This window comes from Triplophysa rosa, linkage group LG19 (assembly GCF_024868665.1).
Source record: "Triplophysa rosa linkage group LG19, Trosa_1v2, whole genome shotgun sequence".
NCBI classification, from domain to species: domain Eukaryota; kingdom Metazoa; phylum Chordata; class Actinopteri; order Cypriniformes; family Nemacheilidae; genus Triplophysa; species Triplophysa rosa.
The window spans coordinates 5,423,343-5,445,516 of record NC_079908.1 but is presented as its reverse complement, the minus strand read 5'-3'; the positions used below and the strand labels follow the sequence as shown (position 1 = coordinate 5,445,516).

The following is a 22,174-nucleotide window of genomic DNA, read 5'->3' as shown; positions in this document are numbered from 1 at the left end:
CACAGAGTTATGCTCTTCATTGTTTTTTCAACCTCAGATATTTATATTTATTCGAGATTAACGTGTTTTTATTATTTTTTCAGATTTTGTTTTTATTTATTTTTTACCAAAAAAAGCGCATAGCACATTTCTTTTAAATTAACCATTAACTCTGTCTATGTTCTTTGCAATTGGGATAAGGTAAACATGAAGATATTTTTACATAAATCTTTATGGCTTTTTATATAAATAGTTACATACATTTTTATGTGGGTCCACTAGACCTGTAAACACTGGCTGAGTAACAAAAACATACAAGTTAAAGTACCCATCAGATTTTAGAGCCAATGCCATTTTTACATATATAATTATTATGGGGTTGAGTAACTCCGTAACTCATTAGATTCTGTGTAAACTAATGTCTACTCAACATTATTACCTCCTGCTCTCTCTGGAAGACCACCACACGTCCACCTTTGTCTCCAGTGGCCAGGAGCTCTCCTGTAGAGTTGAACTCAACTGTTGATATGATGTCAGCTGTAAAGGAGACACAGAAGATGATATATTAAACCTTCACACATTTCATCGAAAATACAGACCATTTTGCAAGGCATTTTAATTCAGTCCTAAATATTCTGTTGGTTATATGTCGTTCTAACATTTGTGTAGTATTAAACAATTGAAACAGGTGCTTCTGGACCAGTGCCTTGTAAAATATTTGATATTGAGACAATCAGAGATAAACCCCGAAATCAGAGAATTAAACCCAATCTGAACCTAAAAACTCCCAATAATTTCAAGGAAAACCTGCAGTCTTCAGACACACCCCCACCACCAGGAAGCCCACCTGATCTCGCCACCACCCCATCAGGTCTCAATTGATATGTAAATCCCATCAAATATCATCCACCAACATTATTCCAAGCATTCTCTTTGAAACCAGGAAGACCGGAGACCTTTAAAACCCAATGTAGCGCAAACACAAGAGAGATAGTATCGGACAAGCAGCAGATAGCATGTCAATATCTAATGGTGTCCCAGAGATGAATGCATGACACGAGAAGCCGAGAGATATTTCAGAGAATGGCCGTGAGCACTGATCCGAGATTGACCAGTGACACCAGTGAACCCTTTATGCACGCTCACGTGAGATGTTATTGAAGAGCGGTGCGATCAGACACACAAAGAAATGAAGTCTCGCTCATGTCTGCAAACACAGATAAGATCCTCACAGTGATGGCGTTCAGACTATACTGCATGTAGATCCAAATATATGGGCAAATTTATCAATGCAAAGGACTTGGAGTTTCTTTATTACAAATAAAATGGTACAACAAAACATACACAAAATCAATTGAATAATGGACAAGACATAGATAACGGTCAAAACCCATGCTGCTTTGTCTGGCTAGTGTCTAATAATCGAACTATTTGGATTTTATTTTATTTATGTTAATATTAATGTATATTATAATTTTTTTGTATAATAATTGTATTAAATAAACGATTTGTTGAATTTTGTTGGATGTTCATTTGAGTAAATAAACAATTTGTTGAATGGGTCCTGTAGTTTTGTCGTGTCTAAAGAAACCGTATGGGACATTGACATCTAGCGGTTGAGCTTGGTATTGCAGTCTAAATTCAAAATATTGGAGAGGCAAGTTTAGTCTTCTAGGTTTCTTTGGCTTGTTATGTGCAGTAACGTTTGTTTATGTTGTTGCTTTGAAAACGCTTACACAAAGTGACTTCGGGCACAGTTATCATCCAATGTCAATGATCACAAAATTTAGTCGAGTTCAGTCCAATCAAAAACTGAATGATTTAATAATTAAATAATAAATACTTTTATTAAATAACTAATGAATTAACAATTAAAAATACAACATATAATTTGTGAATCTGTGCTATAAGGTCATACTTCTCTAAAGACCCACATTCAGACGTACACAGACGTTTGACACTACAAAGAGCCTCATAGCGGGATGAGTCCCATTGTGAGATGATACTGTGTCTAATCGGCTGCCCACCGCCAGGAGAAAAGTGGGCCAGGGTGGGACGGTTCATTAATGCGACCCACCTTACAACAGAAACCCCAAACAGCCGATCTCCGTTCTGACGGTTTGTTGACATTTGTAAGTAAAACACATCAGCGTTGTGTCTATGCTTTGTGTCAAAGATTTTATTTGCTAAATAGAAATTCAGAACTGACAGTTTTTTTATTTACATTCCTTTACTTTACAAGCCACGCTTTATAGGTTTTCATATATTTGTAGGTATCGCGTACCCACAGCTGACGTTCCATAATAAACAGCAGATTCATTCTGACCCAGCTAACGTACAACAACAATTTTAGATCATACGCACATTGTCCCCAGATGCCGAATCAATGCGCTCACACAGACATGCTTGAATGGCAGAAGACGCTACATCTTAAAGTTCAATAGCAAACGCTGTTTTTACTCCCTCCGCGTAGCAGGTCTCCATCGATTCCTACCTTTGACACACCTGCCTTGGTCTTCCTCAGTGAGATGCATCTGTTTCTGTGGGATTCAGATGTAATGTTGCTATGAGATCCTTACTGTTGTCTGTTTCTGCTGGGCTAACTGCAGCTCTCTCTCTCTCTCTCTCGCTCTATTGCGCAGGTAACTCTATTTTATGGTACTGTATCGCCATTTCGGCTCCACAAACACAATCCTAAAATGAGACGAGTGCCCCCTGATACAGTCTGCAAACAGTCATTTGCATAAGTTCCAAACAAAGAAATGATTTATACATATTTGCCTTATCCACTTGAAGCACTGAGAGAGAGAGAGAGAGAGAGAGAGAGACATGGAAAGAAAGGCTTGGTGTTTTTCACCCTGGTAGACCACCGTGGGCTTTTATATCGTCTGCGCTGAGAATTTAAGTGCAGCGTTTCCATGACAACCCTTCTTTGGATTAAAACAAGAGATGTGTGCGAGTCTTGTGTAGACTTTGTTCTTGTGGTGTGAACTGGCAGCGAAGTGAATTTAGGGCACAAAACATGTTGAGAAACGCACAGGTCACATATCAGTGCAAAAAAGGCGAAACATATTTTTTTGCATCATTAGCATTTACTGTATAATGTATAAACATATATATTTTTTACATTGTAAAAGCTTTTATGATTTTCAACTTTTGAATAAAAAAAATTGTAATATTTTTTATTAATAATTATATTTTTAGTTAATGTAATATACATTTTAAATATAAATGTATTTTATTCCGTAACAATATATACTAAAATGTAGTTGATATGTAGTATAAGAATAATAATATAATAGTATGAGAATCATCAATCATCAATCATCACATCGCACATAAAACAGTTAACTGTAAAAAATAAATGTGTTTATGTTATTAAGAATTTAGTAGGAAAATGTGTTTTGATGGTCACAAAAAGAAAAAGAATCGTAATGGTCCTAAAAAGTTGGGTTCGTTTAATGTATGCAAAATACTATTTATTTCTTTGATATGGGTTTTTTTTATAACCTGGACATGTTTTTGTGATTTTGTCATACTCCACCCCCCCACCTCCTTTTAGAAGCACTACGGTGGCTGATGCAGGACTAAGATGCTTTTCATGTTTTCGCTTATTTGCCGAAGAAAAAAAAACATGTTTGAAACGCGCTCTGCAGAGCAGTTTGTCCCTTTAGGGCTACTGTAGAAACAACATGACGAACTCCATGTAAGGGGACCCGCGGTGTATGTAGATAGAAATAGCTCATTCTAAAGTAATAAAAACATAACGCTTCATCATGTCAGGTCTTTATAGACGGTTTTAAAGCAACAACATAAACAAAAGTTACTGCGCATGCGCGCGATTGTGGACTGCCCTTAACTTCCGGTACACATTCACAAACAATAGAGTGCCTGTAGATTATTTCTGATAACAAGCAAAAGAAACCGAGAAGAACCGTTACTTGACTAAACTTGTCTCTCCAATATTTTGAATTTAGACTGCGATACCAAGCTCAACCACTAGATGTCAGTGTACCATACGGTTTGTGTAAATGCGACAGAACTACAGGACCCATTCAACAAATTGTTTATTTAATAAAATGAACATGCAACAAAATTCAACAAAACGTTTATTTAAGACAATTATTTAGGGGTGTCCTTGACAAAGGATTTATATAGTCGAATCAGAATTGTCACGTCTTGGCTATAGTCGACTGATCCACGCACGTGTGTGTGCGTTGTGGGGACGAGGTGGTTAACAAGGGTACGGCGCAAAGGGAAGCGCAATATTGATGCACCAAAAAACAATCAATCATTAATTTACAGATTTTTTTTAGAACAAAATATACCTTCATAATAAATTAAAATAAAAAACGAAATAAGCCAGACTCAAGTCGCAAAGTGAAAAATAAATGTGTTTAGGTAAAATGTCTGAAGTGCAGGGGAACATTTATTCAAAACACTAGCCACAAATAGTAAAATGAATGGACATTTTCTTTAAACATCACGTAACAATGCTGTGCCATACAAGACTAGGCCAGATCTCGCCTCAAAACTATTTTTAAAACTACTTGATAATAATTAATTATTTTCTACAAACGGGAATACCAATGAGCATTACCATGGCCAAACATCCAATATGCTCTACAAATAAAAGCAGCCATGTTTACATGACTATGGCCATTGGTCTTGTTCAAATCTATTCAACAAGCAATGTTCTTTACTGTCTCTTTAACTGTACACACATTTTATGTAACCGCTCGTATTACGAGCTCAGCTGAATTCAAAAGGATTAATGAGAAAAAAGCCACGTTCTTAAGTAGCTAAGCTGCCAGCGTCATCGAGAATGAGTAAAGTCTGGTCAGTACTTTGAAAACAGAAGAGCTTGTTTGCATGACAGAAGAGACTTTATGTTGTTGAAGCAAACACTGGCTGTTCGTGACAAAATCAGAGTCATTGTGATGAGAGTTAATGGGCGTTTCTTTTGAAACTGTCAATGGATGTTTACAGCAGCACTCAAGTCTTAGAGACACACTCGCTGTTAGACAGAAACACATGAAGTACACGCAAAAGGACATTTTGTGCTTTCCAATGTGCCTTTGAAAATCACATCAAATGACAAAAAGCTTTTCTGTACACAACACGTGATTAGAGACTCGCTTGGACAGATGTATTCACATAACATAGACGCATGGGCTGAGACATGCTCACCCATATGGCTGAAACAATATCAAACAACCATACCACAGCACACTAAGCATCATGGGGTAGAGCGAAACAAGAAGCGGTGGGGTTTGGGGGGATGGAATAATTACATTGACATCATAGTGAGATTCCTTGCGGAAGCAGAATACTGAATGAGCTCTCAGAGACGCAAAACATGCTGACCTAATTAAACCCCTGGAGTAGACACTGTTTTCACCTCCTGTCTCCAACATTCACATTCCTTTTATTTAGCGTGAGTGAGTTAAAGGATTAGTTTATAGCTGTACAATATAATTCACGATTAACAATAAATATCACGTGAATCGACCTGTCTAGAGTAATTATGATATCGCAAAGTATGCAAATACACAATGTAAAAATTTGTTAAAAATTAGTTTTCATTATGAAGTTTAACATGCTGAATACGAAAATCACATTAATGTTTTTACCATCGAGTCACGATGATACTTACAAAAACAAAAACATTTTCACACATTTATACATTTCGGTATTATTATTCGTATGCAGAGATTACAAGGTACTGGCATAACACTGAGCTCAAAACAACAGTTTAACAAAACAGTTATTAAAAATTTGTCCTCCAAAACTTAAGAAGTGTATATTTGATGGTTTTTGTCTTATATCACAAATACTGTCCTCACGAACCAAGTTCCAGACGTAGTCACCCAATTGGAAAATATTTTTTTTTTTATATGTGAAAACAGTTTTTGTTTATTTGCAATATACCGATATATCATAATTAATGATATAAGCTCAAAATTTACTTGAGCTAAATATACACTAAAACATTGATGCTACATGAAAATAAATATTACCACAATAATTAGCACCACAGAATTGTACAAGAACTATAAAAAGGTCAGACGAAACAACAATTTGTTACACTGTGGTAAGTTTCATGCGCAGTTTGTCTGTGAAGCACGGCTCTGTGATCGGTAGTAAATCCTGTCCGATCTGAAAGCACTGCGAGTTTGAGTCGCTTATGACCTGCATTTGAAAAAGCAAGACCCGACAAACATCATTATTATAAATATACTATAGTATCAATAAAATACCAGAGGAAGCTTGAAGAACAGCTATACAAAAATGCCCATAGACATTTCCTGGAACTACGTGTGTTATGATACTTCTTCTGCGGCCTATATTTGGAGTTTCTGTGCGATAGCACCCTCTGGCTTTCAGAAGCAGCAGCATTTAATTGTACTTCAATGACAAACTGCGCAAAAAAAATGAATCGCAGACAGCCGCCAAAGCGTGTGTGATTTATTTTCGATTTAGCGTGCATCCCTAGAATAGTTCACCCCAAAATTAAAATTCTCATAATTTACTCCCGTCATGCCATCAAAGCAGTTGTCGTTTACATATTGTGCGTTTCTGCTGTCAGATATGAAAGAATAATTGCAGGTATACTCACCAACACTGGTTTGTGTGTGCCTAGTTTGAGTGTGTGCACGTGGCGCAGGGGTCTAAAGTGACAGATACATGCTTTGCAGAAGCAGAAACAACGCAGCAAAACAACGTTAGTTAGTATGAAAGGTTTAAAAAGATTTTTGGTTCGTTCTGAAACTGGCAGAACTAAATAGACTGTGGCAGGTTAACCTCGCCCCAAATTACGCCAATGTTAATGTGTTTGGCTGGCCAGGTTACTCAAACTAACAGACTAATGTTCAGAAAATGGAACAGAACCACAGTGTTTACACTTTTTGGTGAATTCAATGTATGAATATCTGATACAAGAACATATTTTGCCATCCAAATTACATATTTCAGCTTTAATGTGTTTTTTAATTGAGTGGTATGACATGACATGAGCAGAGGTTGCGCTAGACTTTTTCATTGTCTGTCATTTTGATGGACAGGCTATCAAATCATAATCTATTTTTACCTGTCACTATGGTGCAAGGTGATATTACGTGCTAATTAGCATGTTTGTGAAGTCATCGCGACGTACGCATTCTTTGAACTTACTGTATTTTAATACCCAATAAAGCCGACGTCGTTTACATATTTAATGTTTTTGTTGTCAGACATAAAATACTAATTACAGACAAATGTTCATATGTCCAGTCAGTAACAATGACAGGTGCTTGTACGTATGTACTAAGTATGTTGCTATATAATGTTAATTAATTTCTATTTTAGTTTTATTTCAGTTTTTGTTTATTATTATAATTTTAGTGCTTTAAACTTATTTCAATTCATTTTTGAGTCAATTTTTAATTTTCAATTTTCCTTTAGTTAAGTTTTTCCCCATCATTTTTAGGTCAATATTTTATTTGATTTCAATGAACAGAGACATTTTCAAAGTTTTACTTTTAGTAAACTAAAATAACCTTGGTTGTATGCAGTAATATCATCAGGAAAACATCATATTTGCAACAAAGAGTCATGTGGTTTAGTTGTATTCAAGATTCTCAAGATGTCTTACCAGTATGTTAAGGCTTGGTTTTGTTGGAAACCATCACGTTTTTCTTCCCGTACGTTGAACAGAAATTGCATTTAGCTTTTTTTTAAAACTATATATTTATCAATTTTCCACTAACTCTATATTGTCTGGTGTCTCTAGAGCGAGAAACTAAATCAAAAAGCCAATGAAGCCCATAAATACAGCCAGGTTAAAGGTCAGCATATAGCGTAAAAGCAGACCGTCCCCAAAAAGAAATCCTTTTTGGTAATAACATACAGATGATTGCACTGAGAAAACAAGTTTCCCCCTCTAACCCATAAGCAGACGCTGTTCTTTCATACGATTAAACATACACGCAGGATATTGGATTTACGGTCATCTTTGACTCCCTGATTGTGTCGAGATTGGATCTCTCTGTCTGCTGAGCTCTGAAGATGAAACTATAACATTAGCATAGAGAGGATGCAGATAGTGCTGGATTCAAGGCCAGGATGAAATTGAAGTGCAGAGGGTGACCAAAAGTAGATATAGAGGTTTCGTTATAAAAAGCTGGGTGGCTGAATTCATTTCGACCTGCATGTGTCAGAACATCATTTTCAAAAAATACATATGGGACAGATTACATGTTGCCATTTCTCCAGCTGAGATTTGGTAGATCCATAAGATATTGAAAAGAAAAAGAAAGAACAAACACAATACTTTTCAATGCAATTCAGAATAGATGTGCTTGGAGAAATATATATAAAATGCATTGCATACATACTCATGGTTATAGTTTTCCATAGTCAGATCAATGAAAAAAGATGATGTGGTCTATGAAGAACCTTCCCTTCTCCATTTGTTGGATATTATTGGTTCTGGTTTGTACATTTTAATACACAGAAATCCTACAAGTGATGTGGTCTCTCAAAAAACATGCGTCCGTCCGTTTTTGTCACATCCATAACGCATGTTTATTGAAACTCTTTTGAAACACAAAACTCATGCATAGACTGATATTTTTCTGATGTTTAGACTCAACAGGGGTTTAGCAAAATATAAAAAGACGACCCAATATATTGGTAACAAATACTTTCTCTGAGAGTTTATACTTCAAGTGTTGACTCAAAATGTCTCTTCCATAAATCCGCAGTCACACTTGACTTGACGATCCATTGACGTCCATTCATACGCATGCGAATGCGACAGACCGGAAACGCAAACCCGTCCGAAGATATTTCGCTGCGTAGCAAAGTTAAAGTTTGGTGAACTCTGAAATGCGAAATCGCGTCACTGAGACCAATAGAAGATCAAAACGTCACAGCGTGACCTCTCGGTACAGAAATGCAAAAGATGGAGGAATCGCGCCCACCCATTTTCGCAGCACCGTCCGAACAAATTTCGCATGCTCAAAGTCTAGTCTGACCGCGGCATAATGCTGGAAATGCCCGTATTGAATTTCAATGTATCGAATGGCAATGTATTGAATTCCACATATCAAATTGCTATGCATCGAATTCTGTGAATAAAATCTGCTATTGAATTCCTGCATATCAAAATTGCATGGTATCAGATTTTTGTTTTATTAAAAAATTCCATATAAAACATGCTAGAATTCAATCAAAAGCTGATTGCATGAGCCGATATACAGGTAATACTGTCAAGAAGTGAGAAAAAAAGGGATGACTACTAAACAAACTCACGTGTAAGAGATTAGTGTTGTGATGTATCTGTAGTACTGTACGTGCGTCAATGGATAATCCAGCGAGCCTGCTTTTAAGTACCTGAGAAAAACCCTGCCCAATATAAACCTCCAGAAATATATGCTAATAGACTATTAACCAATTTATCCTCACTGCCTTCACAGTTAGATGGTGTGTAGTGTACTGTGCATGTAGGGACATCAGGACGTTACAGAGGTTATCATTGTTTGCTGTTCAGCTGACCTGCTGAGTGGTTTAGGCAGCCGGTGCTAATCTTGCTTTCCTAAATTCTCTCTGGTGTATAAATAACTGACCCTCACTAGCCCGCGGCCATGTCACAGATCACTGTAGGCACGTATTGTTCTGAACTGTCTGATCCAAACCTGAATTCAATTGGTCAGGCCAGATAGCATTGATCAGTCAATATCCTTCCTTTCAGATAAACAGCTACCATTATATTTATGTGGTCTCTCTCAAATGCACTCTGTTTTCAATAGATTAAATCTAAGATGACCAAAAAATGTCATTGTTAATGAAAGTTTTCTTTTGAACCAATGCGAATATTACATTTAGTAATTTAGCAGCCGCTTTTACCCAAAGCGACCTACAAATGGATATATAATGAATATCAAAATTAAATAAGAAAAATGTTTCTAATATTATTACAGCTCTAATTATTTTTTCGAAAACATTTAATTATAGTAAGTAAATAAAAAATAAAATACGAAACGATGCAGAATAACTTAGGGATGTGCACGAATATGTTCGAATATTGGATCTGCAATAACTATTAGAAAATAAAAAATGCTATTCGAAAATTCGTATTTTTCATAAGAAAAACAATCTGCGTCACCACAGGGATAAGTTACCACTACAGAAGACCTTAGAGTTGTCATGTCTTATGTAATGCTTCTTCACTTCATTTGTAATGATTTTATAATATACAGCAAATATAAAAAATCATTTGTACGTGTTCTTAAATCTTTGTTCAGCTAGTTTAAATATTTTAAGTTTACACACCAGATGCCCGGATCCTGTGTTATTATCGGCTCAAATCATCATATTAAAATGTTTCAAAACTGGGGAGCCACAGAATTCGTTAACATTACTTACATTAGGTATAAAATACCAACGTAATATTAAATGATTAACAATAATTAATTTATTACCATAACTTGTTCGGAGCGGTTGTTATTTGTAAATGCATATTCATTCGTTAAAAATATATTAAGTAATGCTAATTACTTGAAACATGAAAATGTACATTTCACTACAACTATAATGTTAATGAATTTAGTCTTAGCATAAGACTGGTACCTTTTTCCATACCTTAAAGCCTGAATTTTCCTTCTAAGAAGTTCAAATAGGGTCTTCGCCTTCACGTTACAGCCTGTAGATAAATTCGCACGGATGCTTTTTTTGTTTGTTTTAAAACACGCTGTGATTCCTTGGTTACCTTAGTTGAAAAAAATACCTTATTTATTGATGCAAATGCAATGCAAAGCTAAACAAGACAGACGCTGACCGTGAACGACAAAGAAAACAATATTTATATGCGGTGCTGATCAGCTGGATTAGTAAATATCTTCCTCAGGTGACGGTCACGTAATAAACATGGAAACAAGCACTACAATGGCTCCGTCTTTGTTGCAAGGTATTTTTTAGGATCTTAACAGTCAGCATGGAGTTATCAAGCCGGTTTACTTTATTTATTATCAACATTATAAACAATAAAGCCAGATATTCTTGTCAGATCTGGGTTTTGTTACCGGTTTTGTTAATGATAATTATAAGCTTGATGTGAAATTGTGACAAAAAAAAAACAAATTACGGCAGTATTAACTTCATTTAAATAAACAAAAATTTGAATATGAGCTCAAATATTTAAATATGAAATTATTGAAAAATGCCCATCCCTAGAATAACTATCACTATATACAGTAAATATTAGAGATGCACCCATAAATCGGCCAATAATCGGTATCGAAATTTTCACACTAAAATCTAAAAAAATCTTTACTAGGGCTGCAGCTATCGATTATTTTAGTAATCAAGTATTCTACTGATTTTCCATCGATTAATCGGGTATTCGGATAATAAGTACTTTTTCTTTATTAAAGAGCAATACTAAATATACAAGAGAAAATAAGACAGGTCTCTTAAAATGAACAACTAATTTGTTTCCTTTTTAGAAAAATTAATATATTTATTGCTGAAACTGCATACATTAATAACTGTGAAAACTAAACCCATTTAGTACATTCCATTGCCATATTACATTCAAAATGCAATATAGGCCTAATACAAATGTATAAATAAGAAACATGAATAAAAATAGAAAGAATAACTTCAAAGGTAAAAAATTAACTTCAGCTTATGCATGATGCATTTAGTTTATCTAAATTAGTTTTAGTTTATTTTTTACTATTAAATAGTAATATATTTGTCCACATAAAAATACAGTTAACCGGACTTTTATTTTGGCAGGTCGTCGGAAGACGCTTATTTTTTAGTGTGTTAGCTTCACTCAGTAAAATGTTCTGAAATAAACTCTCAGAGCAACACTGGAGATGAAGTTCATGTGTTCATGTCCTCATAAAGTGCAGTTCATTCACTCAGACACGCAGAACAGCCAGATCACATGTGTAAATAACATGATTCGGCATCCACTAACGTTAGTCCGAATCTAGTTTTATGGACTCAATGCAGCCGGAAAACAAGTTTCACTCGCAAAATAGACTAAAACTAAGTAAAATAGCAGTTCACCATTTCAATAAGCTATCACTTATTTATCAGCATGAGAAATATGTGTGAGCGTGTGAACAGACTAAAATGCGTGTGTCTCGCGGTGAATGCGTGAGACTTGAGAGCCCTGTAACATGAATCGAGTTTAGCGGGCTGTGCGTCAGCAATAACGGTCCGTGGGGAAACGCAGCGCTCCGTGTGTACTGTAGTTAAATGGATTAAACGAGGCTTCGAGGCAACAAAAAATTGCCTCGATGATTTTTTGTATTCGAGTTACTCAAGGAATCGTTTCAGCCCTAATCTTTACAAAATATATAGAGTAAATCAATTCTGCCTCCCTATAATCCTCCTCCCCTCCTTACTGTCTTCTACTGTACTGTTGAGCCAAATATATGGGCAGATTTACTTTGCGAGTGATGAATATACCCCCGGGGGCCGAATCTAAAATATTTCGCTTCATGAATAAATTGAATGGAGCAGCCAGGGGGTGTTTGGCTAGGCAGCCATGTTTTCGGAGAAGCAGTCAATAACGAACGCGCCCCGCTCTGAATCTAATGATCCAGAGAGATTAAATGCCATCCTTGATAGAGCAGTGGACCGCCTGAGTTTATTTTCTGCAGACCCACAATGCACCTCTCCGATAGAGGCCAAAAGCCTAAGGGAGCTCTTATATGTAGGTTAAGAACGAATAGAAATCAGATTTCCTGTAACTTCCCCAGATTTCCCCAAACCAAAGCATCGCATTCCTCGCGAATCCGGACGTGCCATATTAGTCAATCAGCTCTTCACGCGAATATGCTTCTCAAGTTGAACATACGCGGAAGACGCGTTTAAAGCGAATATTTCGCTTTCTTAACAATCGCGTCGGCCAGTTCGCATCATTCACGACGCCCGGCACGAATAGTGTATATGCATAAGGAGCGATGACATACTTCCGCTAAAATCTCAGCCAGCTAAGCCACTTCCACTTTCATTGCGCTGAGGAAATTTTTCATCAAGTGATAACAATGTGTTTAGTAAGAAAACGCTCAAATTTCAGTGAACCGACAACTGACCATTGCTATACGCCTTTGCCATCATGCCTCAAGTAAGTGCAAAAATTTACTTGGCTTTTTTTCATATTTGTGAATGTAGCTTGAAACGATAGCCTAAAGCGCTTCTCCTTTTTGGTTGTTGATGCATAACAGTGTTTAGATCATTTCGATGACCGTAATCGTTCGTGCATCTTTAAGCGACCGAGTGAAAAACTCCAATGTTTCCAATGGACGCTATGTGCGACGGATGTAACAGAGCTGGCTGAAATTTTAGCGGTCATACGTCATCGCTCCGTGTGCATATACCAAATTCACGTCTGGTTGCGTCTTTGGATTGATTTTGTACGTAATTTACTTGTGCAAATTGTTCAATTCGCTTTTGGTGTGAACACACCTTAAGTCTGCAACGTAATTTACTGTTATATGCTGAAAATGATGCAGTCGTCCACCCATTCAGGTCTTCTATGCTCAATTTCATCTTCATTTTACTATAATCGCTTTAAAACACATATACAGACAAGCCATTTGTCCTGGTCCCCTGTATTTCTCATTAACCGTATAGACTGCAGTTGGCCATCCATTGTTAAATAATGGTGAACCTGAAGCTCTTGTTGGGGAGGCTTGATGCTGACCAGGGGATTGCAGTAAATATAAAGAGGCGTTTTGCTAAGCAGCACTAGACTTCCACTGCAGTGGTGGAGAAAGACCCAGTCTACAAGGATACATAAAAAGGTCCATAGCTATCAAAGCACAGGGAAAATAAATCAATTCAGATTTATGACTGTGCACAGCAGCACTGAAGATGCAGATGCAGAACCAAGCCAAAAACACAAATGATACGGGTTAAAGACAATGTGGGGGTAAATAACTAAAAGCAGCGATACTGCTAACTTGACAACATTTCTTCATATGCATGGCTGTAGTTTGTAGTATGTTTCTGAAATAGTGTGTAGTTTTGAGTGCGACTAAGCACATGTGTGAATGTGACATCTGGTCTGCATTAATGGCTCTGGTTATTATCTCTCGTGCAAAAGCTTATAAAGCGCTTCTACATCAGCATTTGGTGGCACCCCCACATCGGCACTATTTGTCTTTATTACAGGCAACATCTGCGACCGGCTGCATCTAATATGCGTTTATTGTGCCTAGACTTTGTAAATGGAAAGTGTTTTGTATCGCACAGGTGAAACACAGGTGTTTTACACACATCACTGTGACAGATTTACTTTATACTTCCAGTGCTGGGGTTGTAACAGGTTGTAACGCCCATCTGACGTCTCACAAATGTCACACAATATCCAAGCTGTTTTCCCATTTTAGTTTTCATTTTAATGTTGTTGAATATACCAGCAGAAATGTATTCTGCTAGGGTTCTCCTGATATTTATTTAATGGTCTCATGTGTCTGTGCGATCCTTCACTGAGGATATCAGCATGTGAAATTCAATAAGATCAGCACACTGACTTCACCAACTGAGCAAAACAGCTGGGGAAGACATCATGAAATTATAAAGACTTCATCACACCTATGATGTTCTCTTAATGACACAATGAGCGTGTCACATTAGCAGCAGGTCAGACTGTTAAAGGTCCCATTCCCCGCGATACCATTTTTCAACATTTAGTTAGTGTGTAATGTTGCTGTTAGAGCATAAATAATACCTGCAAAATGATAAAGCTTAAAGTTCAGTGCCAAGCGAGATATTGTCTTTAACAGAATTCGTTTTTCAAGGACTACAGATAACGGCTGGAATCGGACTACAGTCCTCTACTTCCCGCGTACCTGATGTCACTATTCCAACACCCGCCCAAAGGAATATGCCAAAAAAGGGGCGAAGCCCCCCCCCATCAGCCCCTCATGATCTACAAAAGAGTATGGGAGAGGAATAGGGTTTGATGAAAATTAGACAATAAATGTGTATGCATCAAAGCTGGACCAATTCAGGAATTACTGTGATATTAGAAATTAGTGAACAGAACTGAAATAATGAAAGAAAATAATCACAGCATGACTGTGTCTGTATTGTCCTATAGGTGTGGTAGTACAAATCATTACAGTGAAAAATAACCAACAGCAGTAGATGTTAGGGATGCACCGAATGTTCGGCAACCGAAATTACTTGGCCGAAAATAGCAAAAAAGGCATTTTCGTGTTCGACCAAATAGGCAAAATGAATTTTACGGAACAATAGCGTTTCCATCTACCAATTTTAATGCGCATTTTGGAATATCGCATAAATAAACGCTGGATGGAAACACAAAGATGTGCATAAATTCTGAAAATGCGCATAAATACAACTAAGTAGGATAATATTTTATTCGCTAGGTAGAAATGCGCATAAACCACGATGGAAACACATTTACAGAATAAAATTGTTGATGTGAATCACAATATTTGTGATCATGTGACAACAAAATGGCTTCACCTACTGCTGCAACTTCCATCTTCCTCAGTGTTATTTGTTGCCAAATTATCAGTAAGTTACTACTGACTCGTTGGACGGAAACGGTGCCTTAACCGCAAATGTTTCATGCGATATTCCAGTCTTGTGCATTATTTAAATGTTCAGGGTTGGTAGGTTAACAACACTGTATTTGCGCCACCCCTGCATGTGTTGACTTTAAATAGAAGAACAACTTTACCTGAACAACAGCGTAAAACAACTTTTTAAGACAAGATTTTGTTTGGTTTTGAAACCATGATGGCCGCTATAGGGCTATTCAACGATTAATCGCAATTTGTTTACATAATATATGTCTGTGCACTGTGTATATTTATTTTGTATTTATAAACACATATAGGTACATGTATATATTTAGAAAATATCTGCATGTATATATTTATATTTATTTATATATAATTACAATTTTGCTGCTTGGCATCATTGCACATTTTCACTCGATTTTCAACCTCTACTGACTCCATCAGCTGTTAATTCAATACTGAGGGTAAAATTCAATCTTATCGACCTCTAATACCCATCACCATTGCATCATGTGTCTATAGAAGATGTCCGTTGAGGTTCAATGAAGACGCATCATCAGTAATTTAACATGTTTTCATACAGGTTACCAAGCAATTTTCTTGCGAGTGCTGTCGTCGGTAATGCGCTGACTGCTCCACATAGATATCTACCAATTCAGTACAGCACTGGAAAAATCTTTCATATGACCGCTTCTGGTCAATAAGCACTGGGACACATTCACTTGTCTATCACCCAGCATGAAAGAAGCGAACCACAGTACAGATGGAAGAGTAATAAGGAGAGCAAAAGAACAGACAGGTTTTCCACTCTTGCATGTGGTAAATGTAATGAGAATTGTGTGGTAACACCAGAATCGCAGCTACAGCAGTGTAAAAATACACGAAAAAATGCAATAGCTCGTGCTACAATGCCGCAGGGCATATGACAAAGAGTGAGAGGAGCCAAAACATGAGGCATCAGCAATCTGAATTTAATGAGCCCACGCAAGAGGGTACAATGGAGCCGAAAGGATCCCCTGCTAGACGACCTGCCCCACCCCCCCGTCCATCGTTCACAGCAGAACGACACATCCGTTAGACTAACGTAGGGTCAGAAGGTCTGAAGGGCATGTTGCTAGCCTGTGGCTGTGAGGTAATAAACAGCCGGTGTCCAGAGACATCGTCCTCCGCACAAATACACAGCGAATTGGGTTTCTGGACCACTCCATCAAGAAATGGTGGAAAGACTGGAGGGACTGCTGAGAGGAGAATACAGGCTTAGCTACAATAACTACCCTTTAATGGGTCACTATATCATTCCCGTTTCAAAAGCACAGATGCCAGTCACTGTTGATCAAATGTTCGTCAAAGCAACATAAAACAATGGCTTTGATTCTACTGTATGTGGTGACCGTGACTGCCATCCTTGTAGGACAAGGAAGAAATTAGATCTATCAACCAATCAGATTTAAGGGACAGGCAATGCATTCATGTTGAGGTTGAAAAACTAACAATACTCATTTGAGGGTCTATCTTCTTTCGGATTTTGCTAACGCGTTAAATATGCAATCCGTAACATTTTGGTTAAAAATAATTTGGTTGCAGTTACTGAGCAAGCACATAAACAACCTGTGTTAAAAACGGTCTCCTTACCTTACCCCAATTCACAACAATAAGTTTATTATGATTTATAAGTTGAGCTAGAGCTGTTAGTAAAGGTTGGGGTTTCCAACGATTACAAAAATAAAATAATTGAGGTGAAATGATTAATGTCTAGGGATGTAACAACATCAAAATCTCACTGTACGATAATACCTCTGTGTAAAGCCCACGTTGCGATATTTATTGCAATATTTCAAATGGCAAATGATGACTTGTGAAACGTGTCAATGTGAAACGTGTCAAACGCAAATGAAACGTGCCATACGCATCCTCTTTTCTTTTTCCTCTAATCATAACTGCTGCTTAGAGGATGGGTCAAATGACCTAAAAATCTCTTTTATAAAATAAAATAATTGCACCAGATGGACCTTGCCAAAGGTAACATCTATTATTTTTTCGAACATTCTCTGTTAGGCCCAGAAGACCTATCGTTTCATACAGTCATGTGACCACGATAATATTGAGACAATTTTGCTATTGCGACAACACGATATCGATAATGTTGTTACATCCCTATTAATGTCCGGCATCCACAACGGTGCAGCTTTTTTACATTTGTTTTTCAGTTGAAGTTAACTTAAAAAGACAAGTTATTTATGTCTAATTATTTGATATATTATATAGTTATTTGTTTCAAAAGTCAGTAATTATGTTAAATAATATTGGCCAAAATAATTTTGATTATGATTTTTATCTTAATAGAGCAAGCTGAGCAGTCAGGTATATGTTAGATGGATGTCAGATGAACCACGTAATGATAAGTACATAATGTAATTAGTAATTTTATGTTTCAAACAGATGCCGCTATAGAGACAAAAGTTATGTACATATTAGGCTTTTACAGTTGAAATGTAACGTTCCATTATAAAATATGCACTTCATGTTTCCTAATTTAAGAGACTGAAGAGACGTGACAACAGCTACAAAGTAAAAAATAATTTTACAGAATTTTACATATCTTTACATATTTTGTTTTAAATGTAGTAAAAATTTTGAAATTACATAAACTGTAAATGTACAAGTTTGCTGTAAAATAATGTAAAAACATGTAGGGACCTAATTTGAATTTACAAAAAAACGTTTTTACAGTGATCACTGTTTTCTATGGTGCATTGTGTAAATGTTTCTGTGCACTAAAGCCACTGTAAAAATGGCTCTCTGGAAATGTCTGACCTTTTGTACCTTACTATTAACATACAAAGCAGACAAAAGACACAACCCTGAATCTTCCAACAAGCAACAGCTGACCTCTCTGCTCATTAGGGCTGGGCGATGTAACGATGTTATCGTATATCGCCGATGTCTCGCAAATATCCCGATGTCGATTACAACAGACAGATACCAGACGATAATTGATAATAATGGAAAATACGCATTATAACATTATCATGCGATGTAGGCTTTAGCGTGACCGTTAATGTTCATATTCCCAGGCAGTCAGTAACAGTGACAGAATTTTGGAAACGTTGTTTTGTTCGGTCAGTTGAATGAGCTGCTGTTTTCTGCCGGTCGCTGCACAGACAGACCAAGAGAAAGACGAGCTGCGTCGGCAAAGCAAAACCTCACGCTCGCGGGGCTATACCGGTGTTCTAATGGTCCTACCCTGTCATAGTAATTGAATTACACTTGTCCAGTTTCGTCAAGTGACTTGCGTGATCGGATTTTAATCTGTCTCGAAAACGTTTCGGAGGGCATTTACACCTAGTCGCACGCGTCTGCACACTCCGTGAGTTAATGCTTAACATGTTTTTCTTTCACCATACAGAAAACTAAAAACATGTACGATTTAATAGTTATTTAAAAACGTATTTTAAATTATTTTTATTATTAAAAATATTATTAATATTATTAAACTTAAAATAAACTATCAACATTTTAACGATCAGTTAACGGTTAAACGGTCAATATGAGCATCCCTAATAGCAATTGAGTTCAAGAATTAGCTAACAATGAAGCTGTAACAGATGTGTGTCCTTACAAAAAAAAACTATTCAAATACATCAAAGTCCTAGAAAATCACATGTGAGCCCCGCTAAAATGTTGCCTGAGGAATTAAGCGATTTCCTGAGGTGAGTAACGTCTTCGGAAAGTAGGCAAGGACCTTATAAAGAAGCCAGAATGGACAGCAGTGCGAGTAAATGGGATTATGGGATGAAATCAGTGGTACCAGTTGATAGACAGATGGAAATTGCAAATGGACTCTTATTTGGAAGATGCTGGTGTTGTGTGAGAGGGCTTCCACAAACACATGTGCACAAACACCTAGACATCTTGCCTTACACCCAAGATCCAATTAGTGTCACTCATATGCACAAGTATGCAGACGGTTTCTTATAAACACAAATGAAGTCCTTTGAGACAAAGACATACTAGTGCCAATAAAAGAACAACAGTGCTCACATCATATCTTTTGCAGCATATGCAGGGTTAATCCTACATCGATACCTCGATAATCCAAAACACACACAAACACACACTTCACAGACAAACTGTGATTTTTGGTGTTTGCCAAACCAAGCACTACTTGGGGTAAGATTAAGTATATTCTAAACTCTTATACAAGTATTCAACTTTGGCATGTAAATTCGCTACGTTTCCTCACCTTGTTTACATCAGAGCCACTGAGAGAGAGAGAGCCGCGACAACAGAAGCTAAACATTTTCGCCTGTCGCGTGATTCATGGAGCATTCAGATAGTTCCAGGAAGTTATGTTTTTTTCTTTCAATTCTTTATTGCTTTGTTTTTTTTTCATTAAACGACTTATGTCTTCGAATGGGTTAAAAGTTCGCCTCAATCGGTCTGTTTTGCTGCAGCTCTGTGCGTTACTAGTAACTTTCGGGAACTATTGAGAGGCTCCATGAACCGCCATTGCTGTGAAAGAAACTGTTCCAATGGCGTCTATAGAGTTGACGCAACTTTCTCTCTCAATGGCGCTTACATAGTTTGGCCTTATAAAGATTTATAAAGAGTTTCCATAATTCTGTCATCATTTAAAACCTGTGTGTGACTTTTTCTTCTGCAGAACACAAAAGATGATATTTTGAGAAATGTCTCGGTGGTTTTGTGTTCATACAGTCAATGAAGTCCAATATTGTTTGGTTAACAACATTCTTCAAAATATCTTCTTTTCCGTTCTGCAGAAGAAAGAAAGTCTTACAGGTTTGAAATGACATGAGGGTGAGTAAATTTAGAATTTTCAATTTTGGGTGAACTATCCCTTTAAGCAACCATCTTTAGCTTTGGCATGGATCACTCATATTTTGATTTTCCAAAACATCTTGATGGAAACTATAGTCCAAAGCATGATTTCAAAGCAGAGTCACAGTCAATAACACATCTCTGTGCATTTTATTAATCCTCAGTAGGAAACACCCCCTCTGTTTTTCACCATCTCTCTTTTCCCTTTTGAACTCGCCAGTGTCACAAAGGAAGCAGCCCTATTTTAGGCCTCTGCTGGAGCTGGAGCTGGGGAGTATGCTGGAGTCGGTTCAATGTCTTTACATATCCTGCACAAAATCTATTGTACTTGTTGTGGGCTAAACGGGAACTTCATTTTTTCAGCTTTGGATAAATGAGCAATGTTTGGGCAAAAGCAATGTTATTGTGATATATTACGTGAGTAAAAAGACAACTGAGCCAAGTTAAGAAAAATATCACACTTAAAATGAGCTTTATAAGCACAGCAGTACACATCACTAAGTTACTGTTGAAGGTCGAAAAACGGCTTTTCTTAATACTAAATGTAAAAAAATCATTCATGCTTGCCAAAAATTCTCAAGAGGCATCTGGAGGAAAGGAGATGAGACAGATAAGACTTCCAAGATCAGATTAAAGAAAAATCGCTCAGCAAGTGACTCTATATCTCCATCAGTGCACCTGTCTAATTCTCACCTACAGTCAACAGCCAAACCACCTTAAGTTCTCCATTTTACATGCATTCACTACTGATCATCACATCATCAACTTTAACAGTTCACGTTTACTCTCAGAAAGGTCTGAGAGTTATTTTGGTAACACTTTACAATAAGGTGCTATTAGTTAAAATTAGTAAATGCATAAGCGGGCATTAGGGGTGTAACGACACACTCAGCTCACGATTCGGTACATATCTCGATGCTGGGCTCACGATACGAAACACATCAATATTTCAAACATATGAAATTCAAATAACATGAATAGCTTCAGTTACTTTTTTGTTGCACATGCAACTTAATAAAGAATTTTAACTTTTTAAGGCTTAACCGAACCTTCTGTACTGCAGGTTTGCCCATCATTTTAGTTTAAGTCAACAAAATCTACATTATATTTAGTCTACTAAAATAGAACTGGTTTGAATAATTTAACTGGTGTAATTAAATGTTCCATACAAAGATTTAACTGTTTTTAGATAATTTACTTTACCTTCTAATTAAATTAAACCAAGTCATTTCCTTTATATTTCAGAAAAGTTCAGTAACTACTGGATATGCATTGTTACAGCACAGAGAATATTAGACCATGAACGACATGTACCAGTTCATTCGGTCTCACTTTGACTCAATTGACTCGTTCGTTCAGTGAAGGGCGTGTTCATTCAGTGCATTCAACCAATGAACCGCTCTGACAGAGCTCAGAGCTCAAACGCTATTGGCTCACGTATCTTTGAAGAAAAGAGCTGCATGTCTTTGCTTGAGACAGTAATGAATGAGATTAAATATCTTTCAAAAAGACATTATTATATAAACTGTATTACATTTCTAAATCATACAAATCACATACTTTGTTCGATCTTTGGCATGTCATTCAATATTTTAATATACAGTACGACTCACTTCATCACTTCTCTAATCGGTACAGCGCTGGTTTCTTTTGGCTTACTTTATGTTGCATTTCACGTTATGCAGCAGCTCATGTTAGCGGATAAATTATCATTGGCATTTAAAAACGTTTGTGCTGCCTTTGTAATGAGTTTCGGGGTGACTCGCCTGCAGTCACGCTTCAAGTTTGCTGTGTTTTAC

General features: G+C 36.8%; 1 protein-coding gene across 3 annotated transcripts in view; it reads right to left on the bottom strand.

Moving 5' to 3' along the window:
• Positions 1 to 22,174, bottom strand: part of ppp2r2bb (protein phosphatase 2, regulatory subunit B, beta b) — a 68,889-nt gene that overhangs the window by 17,139 nt on the left and 29,576 nt on the right. For 2 of the 3 annotated variants that reach the window (XM_057359704.1, XM_057359705.1), the window contains exon 2: positions 419 to 516. In XM_057359704.1, coding sequence (XP_057215687.1) covers positions 419 to 516 — 98 coding nt within the window. Of the gene's footprint in view, positions 1 to 418; positions 517 to 2,473; positions 2,815 to 22,174 lie in introns of those variants that run through there. The other variant, XM_057359706.1, reaches the window with a different exon arrangement.